The sequence below is a fragment of the Falco naumanni genome, chromosome 8 (genome assembly GCF_017639655.2).
Source record: "Falco naumanni isolate bFalNau1 chromosome 8, bFalNau1.pat, whole genome shotgun sequence".
Taxonomy (NCBI): Eukaryota; Metazoa; Chordata; class Aves; order Falconiformes; family Falconidae; genus Falco; species Falco naumanni.
In genome coordinates this window covers 14,482,428-14,499,489 of record NC_054061.1, presented here as the reverse complement: position 1 = coordinate 14,499,489, position 17,062 = coordinate 14,482,428, and the positions used below count along the sequence as shown (strand labels likewise).

At 42.6% G+C, this 17,062-nt stretch overlaps 2 protein-coding genes across 3 annotated transcripts; one reads left to right on the top strand and one right to left on the bottom strand.

The window, feature by feature from the left end:
* The first annotated feature begins 51 nt into the window (after positions 1-51).
* On the top strand, positions 52-3,920 carry NUDCD2 (NudC domain containing 2). Its single transcript, XM_040604023.1, has 4 exons — positions 52-277; positions 916-964; positions 2,219-2,370; positions 3,317-3,920. The coding sequence occupies exons 1-4, from the start codon at positions 89-91 to the stop codon at positions 3,398-3,400; spliced, it is 474 nt and encodes a 157-aa protein (XP_040459957.1). The 5' UTR covers positions 52-88; the 3' UTR covers positions 3,401-3,920.
* Positions 3,921-10,250: 6,330 nt separating this feature from the next.
* CCNG1 (cyclin G1) lies at positions 10,251-16,100 on the bottom strand. 2 transcript variants are annotated; one of them, XM_040604021.1, is made up of 7 exons: positions 15,917-16,100; positions 15,010-15,273; positions 13,759-14,012; positions 13,089-13,167; positions 12,908-13,006; positions 12,469-12,663; positions 10,251-11,799 (listed from the first exon to the last, which is right to left on the bottom strand). In XM_040604021.1, the coding sequence occupies exons 2-6, from the start codon at positions 15,271-15,273 to the stop codon at positions 12,472-12,474; spliced, it is 888 nt and encodes a 295-aa protein (XP_040459955.1). In that variant the 5' UTR covers positions 15,917-16,100; the 3' UTR covers positions 10,251-11,799; positions 12,469-12,471. The 2 variants fall into 2 exon arrangements, with proteins under 2 accessions (XP_040459955.1, XP_040459956.1); XM_040604022.1 differs by lacking the exon at positions 10,251-11,799 and adding an exon at positions 11,856-12,388.
* Positions 16,101-17,062: the final 962 nt, after the last annotated feature.

The following is a 17,062-nucleotide window of genomic DNA, read 5'->3' as shown; positions in this document are numbered from 1 at the left end:
GGGCGGTGGGGGGGGCGGCGCGGCGGCACTGTGCGCATGCGCGGGCTGCGCGCGGCCCGGCGGGGGCGGGGTTACGCCGCCGTCGCCCATGTCGGCTCCCTTCGAGGAGCGGAGCGGGGTGGTGCCCTGCGGGACGCCCTGGGGCCGCTGGTACCAGACCCTGGAGGAGGTGTTCATCGAGGTGCAGGTGCCGCCGGGCACCCGCGCTAAGGACGTGCGCTGCAGCCTGCAGAGCCGGCACATCGCGCTATCCGTGCGGGACCGGGAGGTGCTGCAGGTATGGGCCGCCCGGGCCGCGGGCACCTGAGGCGCAGCGGGGGGGGAGGGGCGGGGGTGGTGGTGGCGGTGGCCCGCGGACCACGGCGCTTCCCCCCGCATTTAGTTACTTAGCGTTTGATACAAGGGAGCGTTATTAGAGTAGTTTGGTCGGGCTGCACCATCTTTTAAAGGCGGGGGGTAAATAAAGACCACCAACTGTCTGGGTTTGTGTTCTATTGAACACCGGCGGGCGGTGTTGAAGCGCGTTGCTTGGGCCGCTGCCGAAAGCCCAAACAACCCGAGCAAAAGCAGATTTTCTACAGAAAAAAGAAGTGGTAGCGAGCAGTCTGTTCTTCTGCCTCGCACCACGGCTGCACCTCACTCCTGGTAGAAAGGCTGGCAAGTCCTAAAAATGATATTGCCCTCTGGGAAACGGAAGCCTTTTCGATTAATTGACATGATGACAGGTACTTTAACCGTTTTAAATGCTTAATTAAAAAAGAAAAAAAGTTGTGTCACAGAAAATTATTCTTTCATAGTTCATGTGTAAGTCTGTACTGGTAGGGCCAGATCAGAAAACAAGAAGGTAGGTTGTTCAATTTGCACTGGATGCTGAACAGCTTTGCCTGTTTTGTACTTTGTATATGTGTTTTGCAGGGGAAACTCTTTGACTCTACGATCACTGATGAAGGAACCTGGACGTTAGGTAATAACTTACATCTGAAGTGATGTTATGAGGGCAGTAGAACTCAAGATGCTGTGGAAGAGTTCATCCCCTGGTTTGTTTTTTGGTTTTTGGTTTGTTTTTTTTTTTTTTCTCCAAAGGAAAGATGACTTTATTCCCTGCACATAGCTTAGTAAAAAAGGCAACTTATTAAAAAAGAGACCAAAGTCCCAGAGGTTAACATTAATGGAAAAATGCCATCCCTTGGAAGGCAGTGGTCAGTGGATTACAAATGCTTCCATATAGTGGGAATTTTTTTGCAAACCCTCGTTAAAGCTAGACAAGTATGGTACAGTTATGTGGTCTGTGCCTCTCCATAATTGCTACTTTTCTTAGTTTTTTGTCTGTTACACATCATATTTTTGGGATAGGTGACAAAACCTAGACTCTGAGAGAATCAAAAAGCAATCTAAAGATCACCTATGGATGAGAAAAAAAAGCTGCTCTGATCATTAAATCATAAATATTGTAAAGTGTTTTGAATATTTTGGGTTTTGGCAGTCATATTTGTGGACTGTGCCTCTCGTTTAATGTTTTCCTATGTACATTTTGTTTCCTGTTCAATATTTAGTCTAAATATTGATCAATTATTTAGTAACTTAAACTAGAAGTGTAAATAAACACTGTGCAGTGAAGCCTACCCTTTTCCAGTATGCAGATAATCTTCAAAATACATTTTATAACGCTGTATTTATTCCGTTAAGTAGAACTAAACATCCTACATGTTAACTTCGAAATTTACATCCAATATATTGTCTATAGGCATACAATCTGCATCTAAATAAATTGATTATACTTCCATATGTTGCTAAAACTTAGTTCTGGCTTTTATTGGTAATAACTCTGTAAAGCCTGACCTCAGATCCTTCATTATTGCCTTAGCTCAGGTGTATACATTAATAAATTAAATCTTTTCTCTGTTTTGAGCCTTTCTAACAGGTTAGTCTATATTTGCAATGGAAGTACTTATGAACTGTGTTTTAATCCCTTAAAACATTTTCAGCATTTTACAGGACAGAAAGAGGAGAGATGTATAGGCTATGTTTGCTTCAGTCTGTTTCTTGTTCATCTTTATGTATTTATCAATATCCCTGTTGGCATTGGCATTAAGATTTTAGATTACTTCACCAAAAAAATCCTATGCTTGTTAATGCTGAATTCACCAAAAGAACGAAAAAGACTAGCATGTAGGATCGAGTTTAACAGTTGTTTTATGTGTCTGTTTTCATTCAACAGAAGATAGGAAGCTGATACGAATTGTTCTAATGAAGACGAATCGAGATGCTGGAAATTGTTGGACATCACTGTTAGAAGATGAATATGCCGCTGATCCTTGGGTACAGGACCAGATGCAACGGAAACTTACACTGGAGCGATTCCAAAGAGAGGCAAGCTGGCCATAATTACTTTTTTTATTTTGTGTTTGCACGCAGAGGTTGTGGCTTGACAGCTGAATAAAATTGTTCTGCTCTCCAGTGCCATGGAAACATATACTGTAGTTCACTATATATGGAAAGCGCATGAGACTTAATCAGTTTACTTTCAAGAGGTTATTTTGTCTGTAGTCTCTCTGAAGGTTTTGTGTAAAGTTGGGTTTGGGGGTGGTACTGCTGTTGTAAGGTTTGTTGCATAATACTAACAACTTCTCACTTAAGTTACACTATAAACAATTTCTGTTATTATCTGGAATTGTGACATAGCCATATTTACAAGAAACTTATAACATCAAGCTCTATTGAATATGTTTGTTTATAATGTCAGATACTGTAGAGTAGTTGGCTAGGAAATATGTTCCTTGCCCTTTTACTGAAATTACTTAAACTGTTTTGGTGCACCTTTAGCATGCAACTATACCTATGCAAGTCTGCAGAGCTGGATAATTACAACTTGGTACTTAACAGCTGAATCAGCTGTTAACACTACATACTGCAACAAAGAATATAATTTTTATGAAACTTGTTGTCCAGTATGGCAGGTACTTATATTTTCAAACAGTCATTTCAAGGGATACCAGGAGCCAGAATTTTTTCTTGAATTTCCGTTAATATTTCTTTACTGGAGGATATAAGTGCTTGCCAAATTGAGAACAGCGTTACAAAGTCACTTCAGCAGAAGGCAATGGAACAATGACAATTCAAGGTTTATTTGTTGATGCATTTTCCAAGAATTTCAGTGCCGTGAAAATGGATGACAAGCTGATTGTTATATGTTCTTGTTACAATGGCAGAATATTAACAGAAACAGTCTGGGACTTTTTGTTGGTTGGTTGGTTGTTTTTTTAAAAAACATTTTTATTACAAATAATCTGTTAAACTTTTTTCTTAACTCCATCAGAACCCTGGATTTGATTTCAGCGGGGCAGAAATTTCTGGAAATTACAGCAAAGGAGGACCGGACTTTTCTAGTCTTGAAAAGTAAACTGTTTTTATCATTGTTCCTTGAGAGGAATTACACATTACACTTAAGGACTGGAATCGTGTAACTGGTGAAGACTTCAGCAATTGGCAATCTTTTCAACAGATTGTTGTCAAGTAATTACTTCAGTGAATAGAAAGAAGATCTCTTCCAGTAGAACGAAGACAAAGTAACCTACGATAACTTTCTAATACTAAGGGACAAACTATAGAGAAAGCTGTACACAAAAAAAGTAATATCTTTAAGCAGAATGTTGGGTTTGGATGTTTTGGGGTTTTTTAGAAACACCATAGCAAACTAGTCAGTTATGAATATACCACTTGTCTTTATGCAAGAATATCTTGTTCACCACTGAAGAATACATGTTAAGAGAAAGATGTTTAATATTTTCTCTTAACTTGCACCGGGAAGGATATTAGGATAGCTACAGTTACACTTTCTCTCTGTAGCAGCCCTCTGAGAACTCATAACTGTCATTCTAAAAAGTGATTTAAATAAAACAACTACTGCATCTTGCCTCAAATAAGGTTTTACAGTCCACCGTGCTGTCACAGATAGCACTAATGATTAATACTTGCTACCAGGTAAGTGATGCTAGAAAACTGAAAGGTCAGGTGTGAGTCTGGATAGAAATAACTTTATGTGTTTATGTGATATAGTCTTTCAGTATAAATATTTATGATTTTGAAAGCAATAGAGTATAATGACTTTTGAAAGGAAAAGGCAGTCCTTTAGTAGGAAATGGTATCTTGCATCTATTCATTACCAGCATATAGCACAAGTTGTTAATAGCATATATAAGAAGCTGTAGATTTTTGTATATACAGTTTTAGTAGCTACATTTTAAACTTGGCTGTATGCATGATATAATATTTTGCATGTGCCAATTATGTATCAGAAATTTTCTACTCATTGTTAAGCATGCAGCTGAGAAGCACTCCAACCACAGTAATATACAGGATGAAGGCTGTGTCAAATGGACCAACAGGGCAAGAAAACATGATTGCCAAATCCTGTTGTTTTCTGAACACTGAACCTACTGCCTATACTTAAGTCCTAAGCAGAAGTCTCACTGGAGAGAAATTGCCAGTAGCTGTCCGTCATACTGCTGAGCCTTATTTCTAAAATTGCGACATTGTTTCAGTTGGCATATGGCAAAAATAAAGCAATAGTAGAAGAAAAATGCTTTCATTATAATTACATCCACTGCTTTCTTGTACAAGCAAGCAAGCATTAATACTCCTGAAATAATCAGGTGTGCTCCTTCTACCCATGTCATCTCTACAGAATGTAAAGTCCGTATGCTGTCCTTGGGTTTAACTTGCCATACTGTACAGAAGACAAAGGAAAGTAGCGTGGTATCAAACTCTGGTTTATGGCTATGAGGATTTGTGTCCTTACCATGATCCTGGTATAGAAGGTGGATGGCGCAGTTAAAAAACGAACAAGACTGCTGCAAAAGTAACTGAAGACAGAAAGATGACAGAAAACAGTTAATGTTGCGTCAGAATGCTGAAGCACTGTCCAGTGAAATAGTATTTTTTGTTACAGCGGTTGGTTTACACAGGATGGTTTTGTATGTGTTTTGCTTGTAGCAGAGGTTTAGAATGGCATCTACACTTAGTGCGTGAACTTGATTTCACTAAATGCACTTCCAAAGCTAAACTTTATTCCCGTGTTTTCTGCTTTATGAAGCAGCATGAGAGTCATCCCACAGCTAAGCCCAAGGCTGACATCAAGGAAAGAGGACAGCTTTGAAGTACGTATTCAGGCATCACGACTCTGAATTGTTTAAAGAGGAAAGGTTTGATCTACTTGATTAGCTACTTCTATCATCTACTGTAAGTTAACAGACCTTCAGTTTTAGAATAATCTAGATGAAAATGAAAGGATATTTGATGCTGTGACTCTCCTGAATTAGTATCTACCAGGTTCTCAGTCTATAACAGGTGGTGGTTTGTGTTCCATCTCACAACAGTTCACTGGGATTGAATCCCTTGCTTCTTAGACAAGTAGTAACAGGTATTTGACAGATGCATAGATTTGGGTATGTGATACAGTATCCAGAGCAACCCACTCTATAGGAGATAGTCCTGTGCATTGTGTGCTACTCTACTAAGCAAATGAGTGGAGGACAGTCTACTGGCATTTTTTCATTTATCTGGTTCAATATCAGCTCAGAGTAGTGCCACAGAATTGCTCCTTTTATGGAAAGGACCATAGCTGCTCTGAGTCAGTCAGGCACAGAAATGTATAGCTAAACTTGCACCTAGTCAAGCCAGGATGCTCGGATCAGTGCAAAAACTCAAATCTTGGCATTAGAAATGCCTGCCAGATTCTCTTAAGCAAGCATCATTCATCCATTGGTGTGAAATGAGTGGTTTAGGTGCCGTTGCTTAAAGTTTAACATTGTTAAACAGTGTTATTGTGGTGGGTTGGCCCTGGCTGGAGGCCAGGTGTCCACCAAAGCCACTCTTTGCACTCCCCTCCTCTACCAGACAGTGAAGAAAAAAATGTAACAAAAGGCTCATGGATCAAAATAAGGGCAGGGAGATCACTCAGCAGCTACCATCATGGCCAAAACAGACTCAAGTTGGGAAATTAATTTAATTACCATTCAAATCAGCACAGGATAATAACAACCAAAAATCAAAGCTTAAAAACACCTTTTCCCCACAACCCTTCCTTCTTTCTGGGCTCAACTTTACTCTCAAATACCACCCCGCTCCAAGCAGTGCAAGGGGACAGGGAATGGGCATCATGGTCGGTTCATCACACACTCTCTGCCGATTCTTCCTCCTTGCATCCTTCCCCTGCTCCAGCATGAAGTGCCTCCCATGGGAGACTCCATGAACTCCTCCAACGTGAATCCTTCCCATGGGTTGCAGTTCTTCACACACTGCTCCAGCATGGGTCCCCTGCGGGGTCACAAGCCCTGCCAGCAAGCCTGCTCCAGCATGGGCTTCTCAGGGAGGATTGCATTATCCGAAATTACCTTTTGAATTTCAGTGGTTAAGGTGCCCTCTTCACCTTCTCTTATAATTGCTGTTACAGTAGATTGTACCCACACCTGAGAAACACGTATGCTACATAACGGGCTGTAGTTACTGGGTCAATTAGCATAAATGAAAGAGGTGAGGGTCTCCACCCTGTGGGTTGAGCTTGTTAAAGTGTGAACTGAATTTGGTTCATGCTGCCAGTGATTACTCCTGCAAGAAGGATAAGCAATCCTTGCATAGTTAACTCCATCTCCAGGGACGGTGTGTTGGTATTGTTCCCAGTATCATTTCTGGAAAGGGAAAACAGTATGTCTCAGTGGGTTTTTTTCCAGACAGGTTACCCCTTATTTGTTCAGCTTGTTTAACTGCTCAGACTAAAGACATAAGTCCCTTTTCTGACTCAAGAGTATTTCGGTTCTATCTCTTTAAATGTGGTCGAGCTGCGCAGTAAAGATCTCTTCAGTCCATTGGAGGCAGTTTGGAGTAGGTTTACAATAAAAACCATGTTCTGCAAAACCCCATGCTGCTTTAATAGGGTTGTGGGGAGGTAGTGATCCCAAGGACTGATACAACTTTTAACTCCAGTGTTAAGAGTTTTGATTGCTGCTTCATGTTCTGGATTCCATCTCCATAGCTTTCCTTTTAATTAAAGCAAATATAATGGGCAAGCAATGATTGAAAATCCAGGTACATGTTTTCTCTGATATCCTAGGGTACCCATAAGTTGTTGTAATTCTTTCCTGGATTGGAGTATCTGTAATTGTTGTTTTTTCCAAGGTGTTTGGAGGGATCAACATATTACCCACAGAGTACCCAAAAAACTTCACCTCTCTGCTCAGTCCCTGACATTTTTCAGGTAGGATTTCAACTTCTGCTTCATTTAGTGCTTGCCTTACTTGCTTCTTCAGGAGATTCTCCTCTGATTGGAATATCATCTATATATTGGTATGGTTTTACCTTTTAAGGAAGTGGGGCTGTTTGTAACAGTTCAGTAAGCGCCATCGTGGGTGTTTATACCCCTGTGGGAGCCTGTTAAAGCTGTACTGTATACCTTCCCAAGTAAAAACAAATTTATCTTCTTATTGTAAGGGGACCATAAATAATTTTTCTTTTACATCTATTGCTGCCATTCATAGGTGGTCAGCTGCTTGTAGTGTGGCTGTTAGGGCTGCAATATTAGGTACTGGAGTTGTTAGTGGGGCTGTATTGGCATTCACACACCAGTAATCAATTGTAAGGTTTTGGGGCTGGCCCAACTGGTGAATTATATGGGGAGTGGGTTCTGGAGATGATTTGTCATTTTTCTAAATCAGCAGTGACTTCACAAATTCCCTTTTGTACGTCAGCTGAAATTGGGTATTGCGATGCATTAGTGATCTTTGGGTGGGGGAGTGCAGGTGCTGGGCAGAGCACACGCGCTGTGGCCTCCTGGTGTCTGTTCCGGGGGGACTGTCAGTATTTGAACCGAAGAACCATACGGTGTGCCATGTGGCAGGCAGCAGGTTTGGCCGTTGGAAACATCAAAACCCCAAATGGTTTCATCGTGATCTGTAACTGCAAAGCAGGAACAGCACACGTGCCTCTCACCTGGGAGCTACAGATGAACAAATAACACTCACTTCATTTACTGCAGTGACTTTAGCTCTTTGCCATCCAGGTCGCACACCCAGCTTCTCAGCATCGTTCTTAGTATTGAACTTCATGCTCCTGTAGCTATTAGAAATTCCATTAATTGTTGTTGAGAACTGACTGGAATCAAAATATATTCTGTTTTAATGATGAGTCTAGCCTTATATTCAGAGGAATCTGAGGGGAACAAGGAGTTATCATTTCCCTCATCATAGTCATTAGGATCACCCCAAATATCACCATCCCAATGCTCTGGGGACAGTACTGATTTCTTAATTTGCATGCCGTTAGGCAGGTGTGGGGCCCACATGAGCACCATCTCAACCTTTTCTTCCAACTTTTGTGTTTCTTCCTTTTCTTCCTCTAAGTGTTTCTGAAGCTGCTTAGTTGCCAAAGCCAGTATTAATTCAGCTGCCTTTCTGCCTTCTATGTCTTCCTTTAGGTCCTGTTCCTTTTTATTGCCATTCTTCCTATACTGATAAGCAGCTTGTGGGCAGGTACCTAACATTTTACAAATAATTCCTCTTCCATCTTTTGTATTGCCTCTGGCTGCCTGTAACTGTTCTTCTACAGCTTTCCCATCATGCCAGTTATCATGAGCTCATTCTTCTGAGAATTTAGGACTTGGATTTATTCCATGTTTTTCTAAGTAATCAGCAAGATCACTTGCCATCCTGCCGACCATGCCCATTTGTCCCGAAATGAGTGGATTAGGCTAGGTCGCTTAAAGAATCTCCATCAAAGGCATAAGCAAAATAGTTTTACTGTGAGCTTGTGGAAACGTGACTTCACAGAGTTTGATGGCAAGGTCTACTCTATTACTTATTCCATTAATAGAACACATAAAGATAAATCAAATTAAAATTGAGTTAGAATTGAGCCAAAATTATTTACAGAGGGATCACAGATGTAGAAGGGTAAGGGAGATCCTCCCATTGAGTCACGAAGTTCAGAACAGACCCCCTTTGCTTTCTAAACTCTTAACAGAGCTTAAGTGCAGCTAGGTCCAATCTTAGTCTCAGACTTGGACAACGGTTTATATCTAAAGAATGTCTAAGGTTAATTCACAGTTTAAGATCGAATGTAAGATTTTAGCAGCGCTTAATCTATGACTATTGTAACATTTATGAAGTGAATCAATAGGATTTACTTAAATTACAGAAGTGGTTTACTATGGATTCAAGATGGTAATACTTGTACTATACTTATGAGATACCTAAATCAATTCACACACACCACAAGCACTAGATGTATAGAGATACATGCACAAATGTACCTGTTAAAAGTTCCCCTCGAGTTCAGTGAAGTACATCTAATGCCTTTGTGCTTCTCAACAGGCAAAGTGCTCAGCCTCGACAAGCCTGGTTATCAGCCCAGGCCCCGTCAGCAACTTTCAGTCCACCTAGTATCCCAAACTTGGGAGTCTGTGAGCTCTGAGCAGCATCCCGCTCAGAGGGAGCTGGTCATAGCATGCTGCAGTTCAGGAGAGCTCAAAGGGTTTTACTTAGGACCACTGTTTATAAGATTATGAGATGATTGCCTTTAGTCATCTATAAATTTCCATCCTGGCCATAAGCAGAGTTGCTAATTTTTCAAGATTCCAGTAACAATGGTACTTTTCTACTCTGGCTACAATCCAAGTAAGGAATGTTCATGGGCTGTCAGTGAATAACCAGTTGTCCCAGCTCATTGCCTGCCTTGGCCAGCCAATAGGAGCTCCTGGTACAGTGTCATTCCCCACCTTAGCCATGCAAGAGTTGCTCCTATGGTCAAAGAGTGCTTAACCACCCAGCTCCTTACACAAACGCTAAGGCCAGATGGGGATGTCACGGAGTAGCCCAAAGGAGGGGGTGAAATGTACCACTGCATCCATGTATTCATTGCGATGTACAGAAACAGGTGATATGTACTATTAGGTATATCATGGAAGAGAGTTGATAACTAATTAGCCTTGACTGTTCAAATTTAAGTCAGTCTTTTCAATTTTGAGACTTTCGTATCTCAAATAATATAATCATGGGCCAAGTTGAAATAATTAAATCAAGCACCTTGAGTTTTTCCTGTTGATTCACTAGCCTTTCCCATGCACCTTCAACCTCTTAAAAAAATTCTCCATGATCTCTTGCTTCCTGCATGGAAATTTTCCACAAACTGTTCAGATTTAAGTCACTTTATGGGCTTCCCAGTAAGATATTTTATAACAAACAGGGGAAAAAGTTCCTCCATTAAGCACAATTCAATCTTTAATTGAAAGGTACATCTTAATATTGAAACATGACAATTGCACACAGCATCTTCTCGACCTCTCTCAGCAGGCTGACCACACCTTTGTCCGAAGCACTTGTATGCTTTTCACAGGCCAGCACAACACCAATAGCACTGGCAGGTGCAAAACCCAATTACACGTTATGTGGTGTAATCACTCCCATGAGTTCATGAGGCGGCTCGATTTGTCCAGTATAGAGCTTTGGTATGAAGTCTTCTGTGAAAGGTTTAATCAGTTTGAGATACACAAGGAATGGTTTACCCCTCAGCTAATTACCATAAAGGAGAAATAACTGGTTGGCCAACATCTAAGCCCATACTATACTCAGAACAATCTGATCTCTCCTTCTCCACCAAGTCAGTTCATATGGCAATTAATTAACAGCCTATCACTAACAGCCTCTGCTCCACAGTGACACAGAATTCTGGAGGCCATTAGCAACATTCCTCCAACACCCCTATTCATTTTACATACAATACATTCTTATTATTCACTTCATTGTTAGTACCAGAAGCATATGCCTCAAGTACTAATCAGTCTTCAGAAACAAGCAGTTGTATTTTACAAAACTTGCCATCAAGGAGATGATAGTTGAAGCACTCTTCAGTGTTTCTCAACTAGATTGCTCCTACACATAGGCCAAGATGGGGCATTAGCCCTGCTCCTACTGTGCCTATAAAAATGCACCCATTCAGCATCAGGATTTACCTTTTGCACAGTGAAACTTGAGAAAACCGATGTCAGATTTAGGGCAGGTGACCCAGTACTTTCCCTCAGCCTTCATTAGGTAGCACAAAGGTTTTACACTCCAAGAAATAATTTTTAATCTCAGTAAACTACACCTCTTTGAAAACACTGAAGCTACTGATGCTGTATTAGTGTCTACCTTTTATAAGGCGATGCAATACGGCTTCTCTTTTCTCCTGCTCTAGCTAATTGACATGTTCAGTGGATGTCACACAGCCTAGTTCTATTTATTTTTAATGCTTCTACGGCAGAAGGCCAGTGCCCTGCCCAGCAGGAACAAGTGGACACATGATGGTGCCCAAACAGCATTTGCTATTGTCATCAATACTGAGCAGGATTAGTCTTTAGTGAGAGACACACTGCAGCACTATGCTACTGCACATGTTGTTTTCGTAGGGTCACGTAATCTTTGGAAAGTAAACCAGAGTTTTAAAACTAAGTATGTAACTCAGCACCTGCAGTTACAGTAAACCAAGGTTAGACTACACAAGCTGCTCTACAAACTATAAGATGTTAAAATTCCTTGTAACAGTATTGTGGCATTTCACTGAACAGTAAACAGTCTAACAAATAAGACTGAAAACTGACACTGAATATTGTTGTAATCATCATGAAAAGAACATTTGCTGGAAGGATTTTTATTACATATTCTTCCTATGAGTTGAGTTCTTCATTAAGATGACATTTCAGACTTCGTTTCTCAGATTCATGTGTCTGTTGACAAGGTCACAGGATGGGTCTCTCCTCATTGTATTGTATTCCTGTACAGAAAAACAAACAACCAACCAGTCAACTGAAGGGCTTTCCACAAGAGCCAAACAAAGCATCAGACATTAATATAGCAAGACAACAGTAAGACAGCTGTTACAGAAATTATGTAGCCTTAGGAATTAAAGTCTAGGAAACACAAGTAGATCACAATTTCTACAGAGTAACAAAACCAGCAGTATGAAAAACAGAGTTACAGTTTTTAGAGTTTACTGACAGTTATGCAAGTAAAACTGTATAAAACAATCTTCCTTTGAAGTGGTTTAAGTGAATGATTACAATAAACTTATTCGAATATGGAACTGTTTCCTCTTGGCCAATTCTTTTTAAGATAGGAGCAAGCCAAGTTTTTTCCTCTGCCTTTTTACCAGTTTTACTCCATATTTTAGTTTGAATGAGGTCCCAATGTCTGTAGAACACATTTCTGCTCCGACAGCACACCAGAGGATCAGTTCTGTCTCCAACATTCATATTTCAGGTTGCCACTTCTTTAGGTACAGCACTGGCTCAATCATGAGCATGACAACAGATCAGCCTCTATGATGGGCCTAACATTTACGTTAAATGTCTTCAACAGGTTACCTATACAGAATAAGAAACTTTGAGGTAGTTAACAGCTAATTGCTTCCACATTATCAGAAGTTTATTTTACAAGGACTTACCTATTATGAGCTCGTCTCTGGAATTGTAGGAAGGTGTGTTATTCTGTAGTAGCTATGTTTAAGCTGCCGTGCTGTACGTCCAGACACAATCCATTTTAATTTCTGAACATTTGGTTTGGAACACTTGCTCGAAGAATATTCTGTAAGGCACTTCAACACCAGTTCCTTCCAGAAGGTCAGCTCTCTGTTATTTATCTAAAGAGCAAGACAGAATCTCATATGTTAAAAGGTCATTAAATCCTTATTTCATACATGTACTTTCAGCTTCTTTACATAAAATAAGAAGCCAAGGATATCGAGCCAAATGGGAAAAAAAAAACCCCAAACCAAAAACAAAGCCATAAAAGAAACCAATATGCCAATGCATCTCCCCCTTCCCCACTGTGTAGGCCCTTGCATACATTTTTACCTCCTTCCCTGAAACTCTATCTACACATACCCTGGAATGCAACTGCAGAAATTCCAATGCCTCTGTCAACTCCGGCAGTTTTTGTTCTTCTATCTCTAGTGCCATAATAGACAGTGCCAAGACAGAAGGCTGGAGAGAAAGAAAATATTTTAAAACACTGCTTTGTTAAGCTTCAGCAGTCTCATTGTCTTCATGCTTTCAAGAAGTTTACCTTGGCTTTAGAAAACATGATTCTGCAGTGACATGCCTTAAGCTGGGTCTCAAGTCTCTCAAAATTAAGGTATTTTCTCCTATAATAAAAAACATGAGTGAATGTTAAAACAAAAATGCATGCTTGATCAAGATAGCACTACCCTGGCAACCCGAAGAGGTGGCAAGAATCTTTCTTATCTAAACAAAAGCCTCATTTGTTCCAGAAGTTCTAGGGTTACAGTCAAACAGGTGTTCAGTTTTGGCAGTCCTAATGCCAAAAATAAATCTTGTGGTCCACTGGGGAGAGTCACATTGTCAAAATAGGCTTATCAACAAGAAATTTCAGTGCTTACCAGCTAAAGGAATTTTTTCTTAGCTAGATTTTGAAATCGTTGCAATGAGGCAATACTTAGTGCAGCATAAGCAGAGATTTATTATACCATCATTATTGAGCAAGTTTGGTTTTTGGATCAGAGCGTACTACTCTTCAGATCTACTTATGCAAACATTTAAAATTATCATAACGTTAAACCACAAAATATTTATGGTATTACCAGCAAGGGAAAAGTTTATGTGTTTTTTTTTTAATATAGAAAGGCGAATTACTCAAGTTAATTCCCCCGCTTACTTTTCTACACAGACTTCCTCATCATAACCAGTCATAGCAAAATAGGTATTAGATATTTTACCTTTCACAGCTTAAATTCTCATGAATAAGTGAATGATATAGTTGTAGAAACTGGAAGGCTGTTGTAGCTTTGACTTTCCAACACAGCTTCTCCAATACGATTTTCTCCATTCTCATCATATCAGAAACGGTGAACCTATACTGGCTTATTCGAATTAAGTCAGTGGCCAAGGGAACATTTCTTTCTTCTTCTGATGCCTTCACAGCCAAGTAGAAGCAGCTGAGTCCAACACAGCCCAAGTGTTTAGGCTGTACCTAAAAAAAGTCCTTGTTACTTTCCAAGAATAAGCACCAATGTATTTCAGGAAAAAATTACGGGGGGCAGGTGTGTGTGTTCTGTTTTTTGAAGATCAGTAAGTCCTTTATCTACTTAGATTCTTCTGTTTATTTAACTAGATGAGAAAACTGTTACATCTAAAAAGCAAGAATGCAGAACTACATATTTTGAGTGAGGCGTAACCGTTTTCTTAACGAGGTTTTATAATAGCCTAATCAGAACCTTTAAGGACTTACTGTTTTATACATTGGTTTACGACAAAAATTTTTTTACTCTTTTATGTATATATATACACACAGACATATATGTAACATATATATATAAAATGACTGATTTTATTCCATAGCACTACATTCCCCACTTTTACTGCTTATTTTGGATTCAGAAGTCTTTCAAATCGTGATTTTCCTATCCACTCCATCTAGCTTTCTCATTTTTGTTTTAACACACAAGGAAAACAAGCTTTTGTTCTTGACCAAATAGTGCAGTGGTAATCCTGTCTTGTTAGACAACTAAAACCAACCCAGGTCAGCATGGCAGAACGGAATGCCAACTAAATGTTTTACCAGATTCTAAGTGATCAACAGCATCGAGCCTCTCGATACACATGAGGCTTACAGGTAGGTTGAAACGCAATAAAGAAAGAAGTAATTTAAGGTCTTCTTGTACACATGTAACAGGCAAGACAACCTGTCTTGATCTAATCCATTAATATGGCCTGCATTTCCAAGCCTATCAGCATTCTTAAATTGAAACCAATGCCCTCTTCCTTCTTTTCTCCAGAGGTAACAGCTTTCTTAACAATACTACAAACCTGAACAGGGAAAGACATTTTTTAGGTCTTGTGCAATCAGAACCTGTGGAAGGAGCTTAACCTTTAGCCATCTAAACCCAACATGTTCTAACTTATAATAGCAACAAGGCTGCAGTGAGCAGAAACTAATGACTGACAGCTTATACTTTAAAAAGCCTTACCTTCATTTTTGACAAGAATCTATCTAAGAAATTCACAGCCAGTGAAAACGTCTCTGTATGGAAGCCAAAGAACTGAGTTAAGCTGAGGAGATCTTTCACTTCAAAGTCTCGCAGCCTTGCAGTCATTCGGAGGCCATTATCATGAGCAGATTCAATTAGTCTCAGGCCAGAGGCCTTTGGCTGACATCTTAACTCTTGCTCCAGGAGGGCTGTGAGCTGGTAGAGCAGCTCCTGAGCTTCAGTAGTCACAAGTGTTTCAATCATCTGTAACAAGAAACAAATGTAAGTGTAACAGCTGAACGGGGCAGAGCTGACCAAGTTGCAGCTGTCTCTACCGCAGAAACAGAAACTTCCCTTTCTTTGTAGCTATGTAAAGGACTCGTTTCTAATTTTTTTTTTACCAATTAGCAACACACGCGGAACACTCCGAGGCACCAGGCACGCCACCCCCCCACCCCCCCGAGCCCCCCTCACACCGCCCCACACCCCCAGGGAGCTCCACACACAGCCCCACACCCCGCTGAGACACCCCCCCTCGCCGGCGGCCAGCCTGCAGCGGCGGTGCCCCGCAGACCCCAACGCAGGCCGGCGGCAGGCTCGGGTGCGCGCAGCCACCCCCGGACCCCCGCAACAACGCTTCTCCCCGCTCCCCTCCGAGGCCGGGCGGCCCCGCACCGCCCCCCTCCCGGGCTGAAGCGGCGGGGCCGCGCACCGCGCACGCGCCCCTGCCCGGGACATGCCCGGGCCTGCCCGTCACCGCCTCGGGGGGCTCCGCTGCCGGACCAGCGACCTGCCAGCCCCGCCGGCGGCACGGAGAGACCGCGACCGCCCCACAGACGGGCCCGGCGCAGCGCAGAGAAGCCCAAACCCGCCGCTGCGCTGGGGGGACCCGGCCCTACGCCCTCACCTTGCTCCCGTCGCTCCGCTCCCTTCAGTGGTGGAGAGGACCCCGGGCCGGCGTGCCCCGCAGCGGCGCCACCAAGTCAGGGCGAGGCGCTGCCCGGCTCCCCGGGCGCCAGCGCCCACCGGCCGCACGCCCTCCCGCCGCCGCCCCGCAGACAGCCCGCCGCGCCCCCGCGCTCCCTTCCGCCCGGCCCGGGGGCGGGGTTCAGGGGCGATCAGACGGGCCAATCACGGGGCGCGGATAGAGGGAAGGGGCGGGGCGCCCTCGCTAGGGGACAGGCCGAGCCGGCACAATAGCGGCCTCTGGCGGCGTGTGCCGTATCCTGAGGGCAGGCGTCGCTCCGTCTCTCGCGCTCAGGTTGCCGGGCGGGCTGGCGAGCGCAGGAGGCCGGTCCCTAGCCCCAGCGGGCGCCCGCGCTGCGGTAGCTTTCCACTCCGAGTCTCAGGCCCGCAGCCTCTGTGTCCTTGTGGCAAAAGCCACAGTAAGGTCGGGGGCTGCGAGGGGCCTGGGTGCGGCCGCTGGTTGGAGAGCTGGCGGTCGGCCGGCCTACGCCCGGGCCCGTATGTAACCGTGTAACGTGTGTAACCGGCCGTTAGGTGCTCGTTTTCCTGGCGGGCGTTCGGTGTGTGAGGGGGGGCTCCCGCCTCCTCTAGGGCTGGAATCTTTTAGGTATAGATCAGTAAGGTTTTGGGTTTTTTTTTAACATTTTCTAGTCCCTCAGAGATATTTTCGTGTTTTCATGGGAGGTCAAGACTCACAGAAGGACCAAATCAACCTCTTGCTTGCAACAGCCAGCAGTCGGCAAGCTTTGGGATTCGGGCGGCTGTTCACACGTATACCTGCCTCTGTCTCCCTTGTTCGTGTGGGTTCCCTTCAGGGAAACAACAAACGTTACTTCAGCTCAAAAAGTGGACAGGAGTTATTCAGGGTTGTGATAAGGTGGATCTGTTGCTGGTGAAAGTTATTTCTAGTTTCTTGCAGTGATCAGGTCAGGTTAGTGTATAAACTTCTTTTGTTTGAGATCAGTAGTTATGTTGCAAGATCTGGAAAAGATATGCTATTGTTGAGAAACAGTTAAAATGGCTTTTAAAAGTATTCCAGGAACAGAAAATGTTCCACTTCTGAACAAACTTCAGGCAAGCGAAGGGA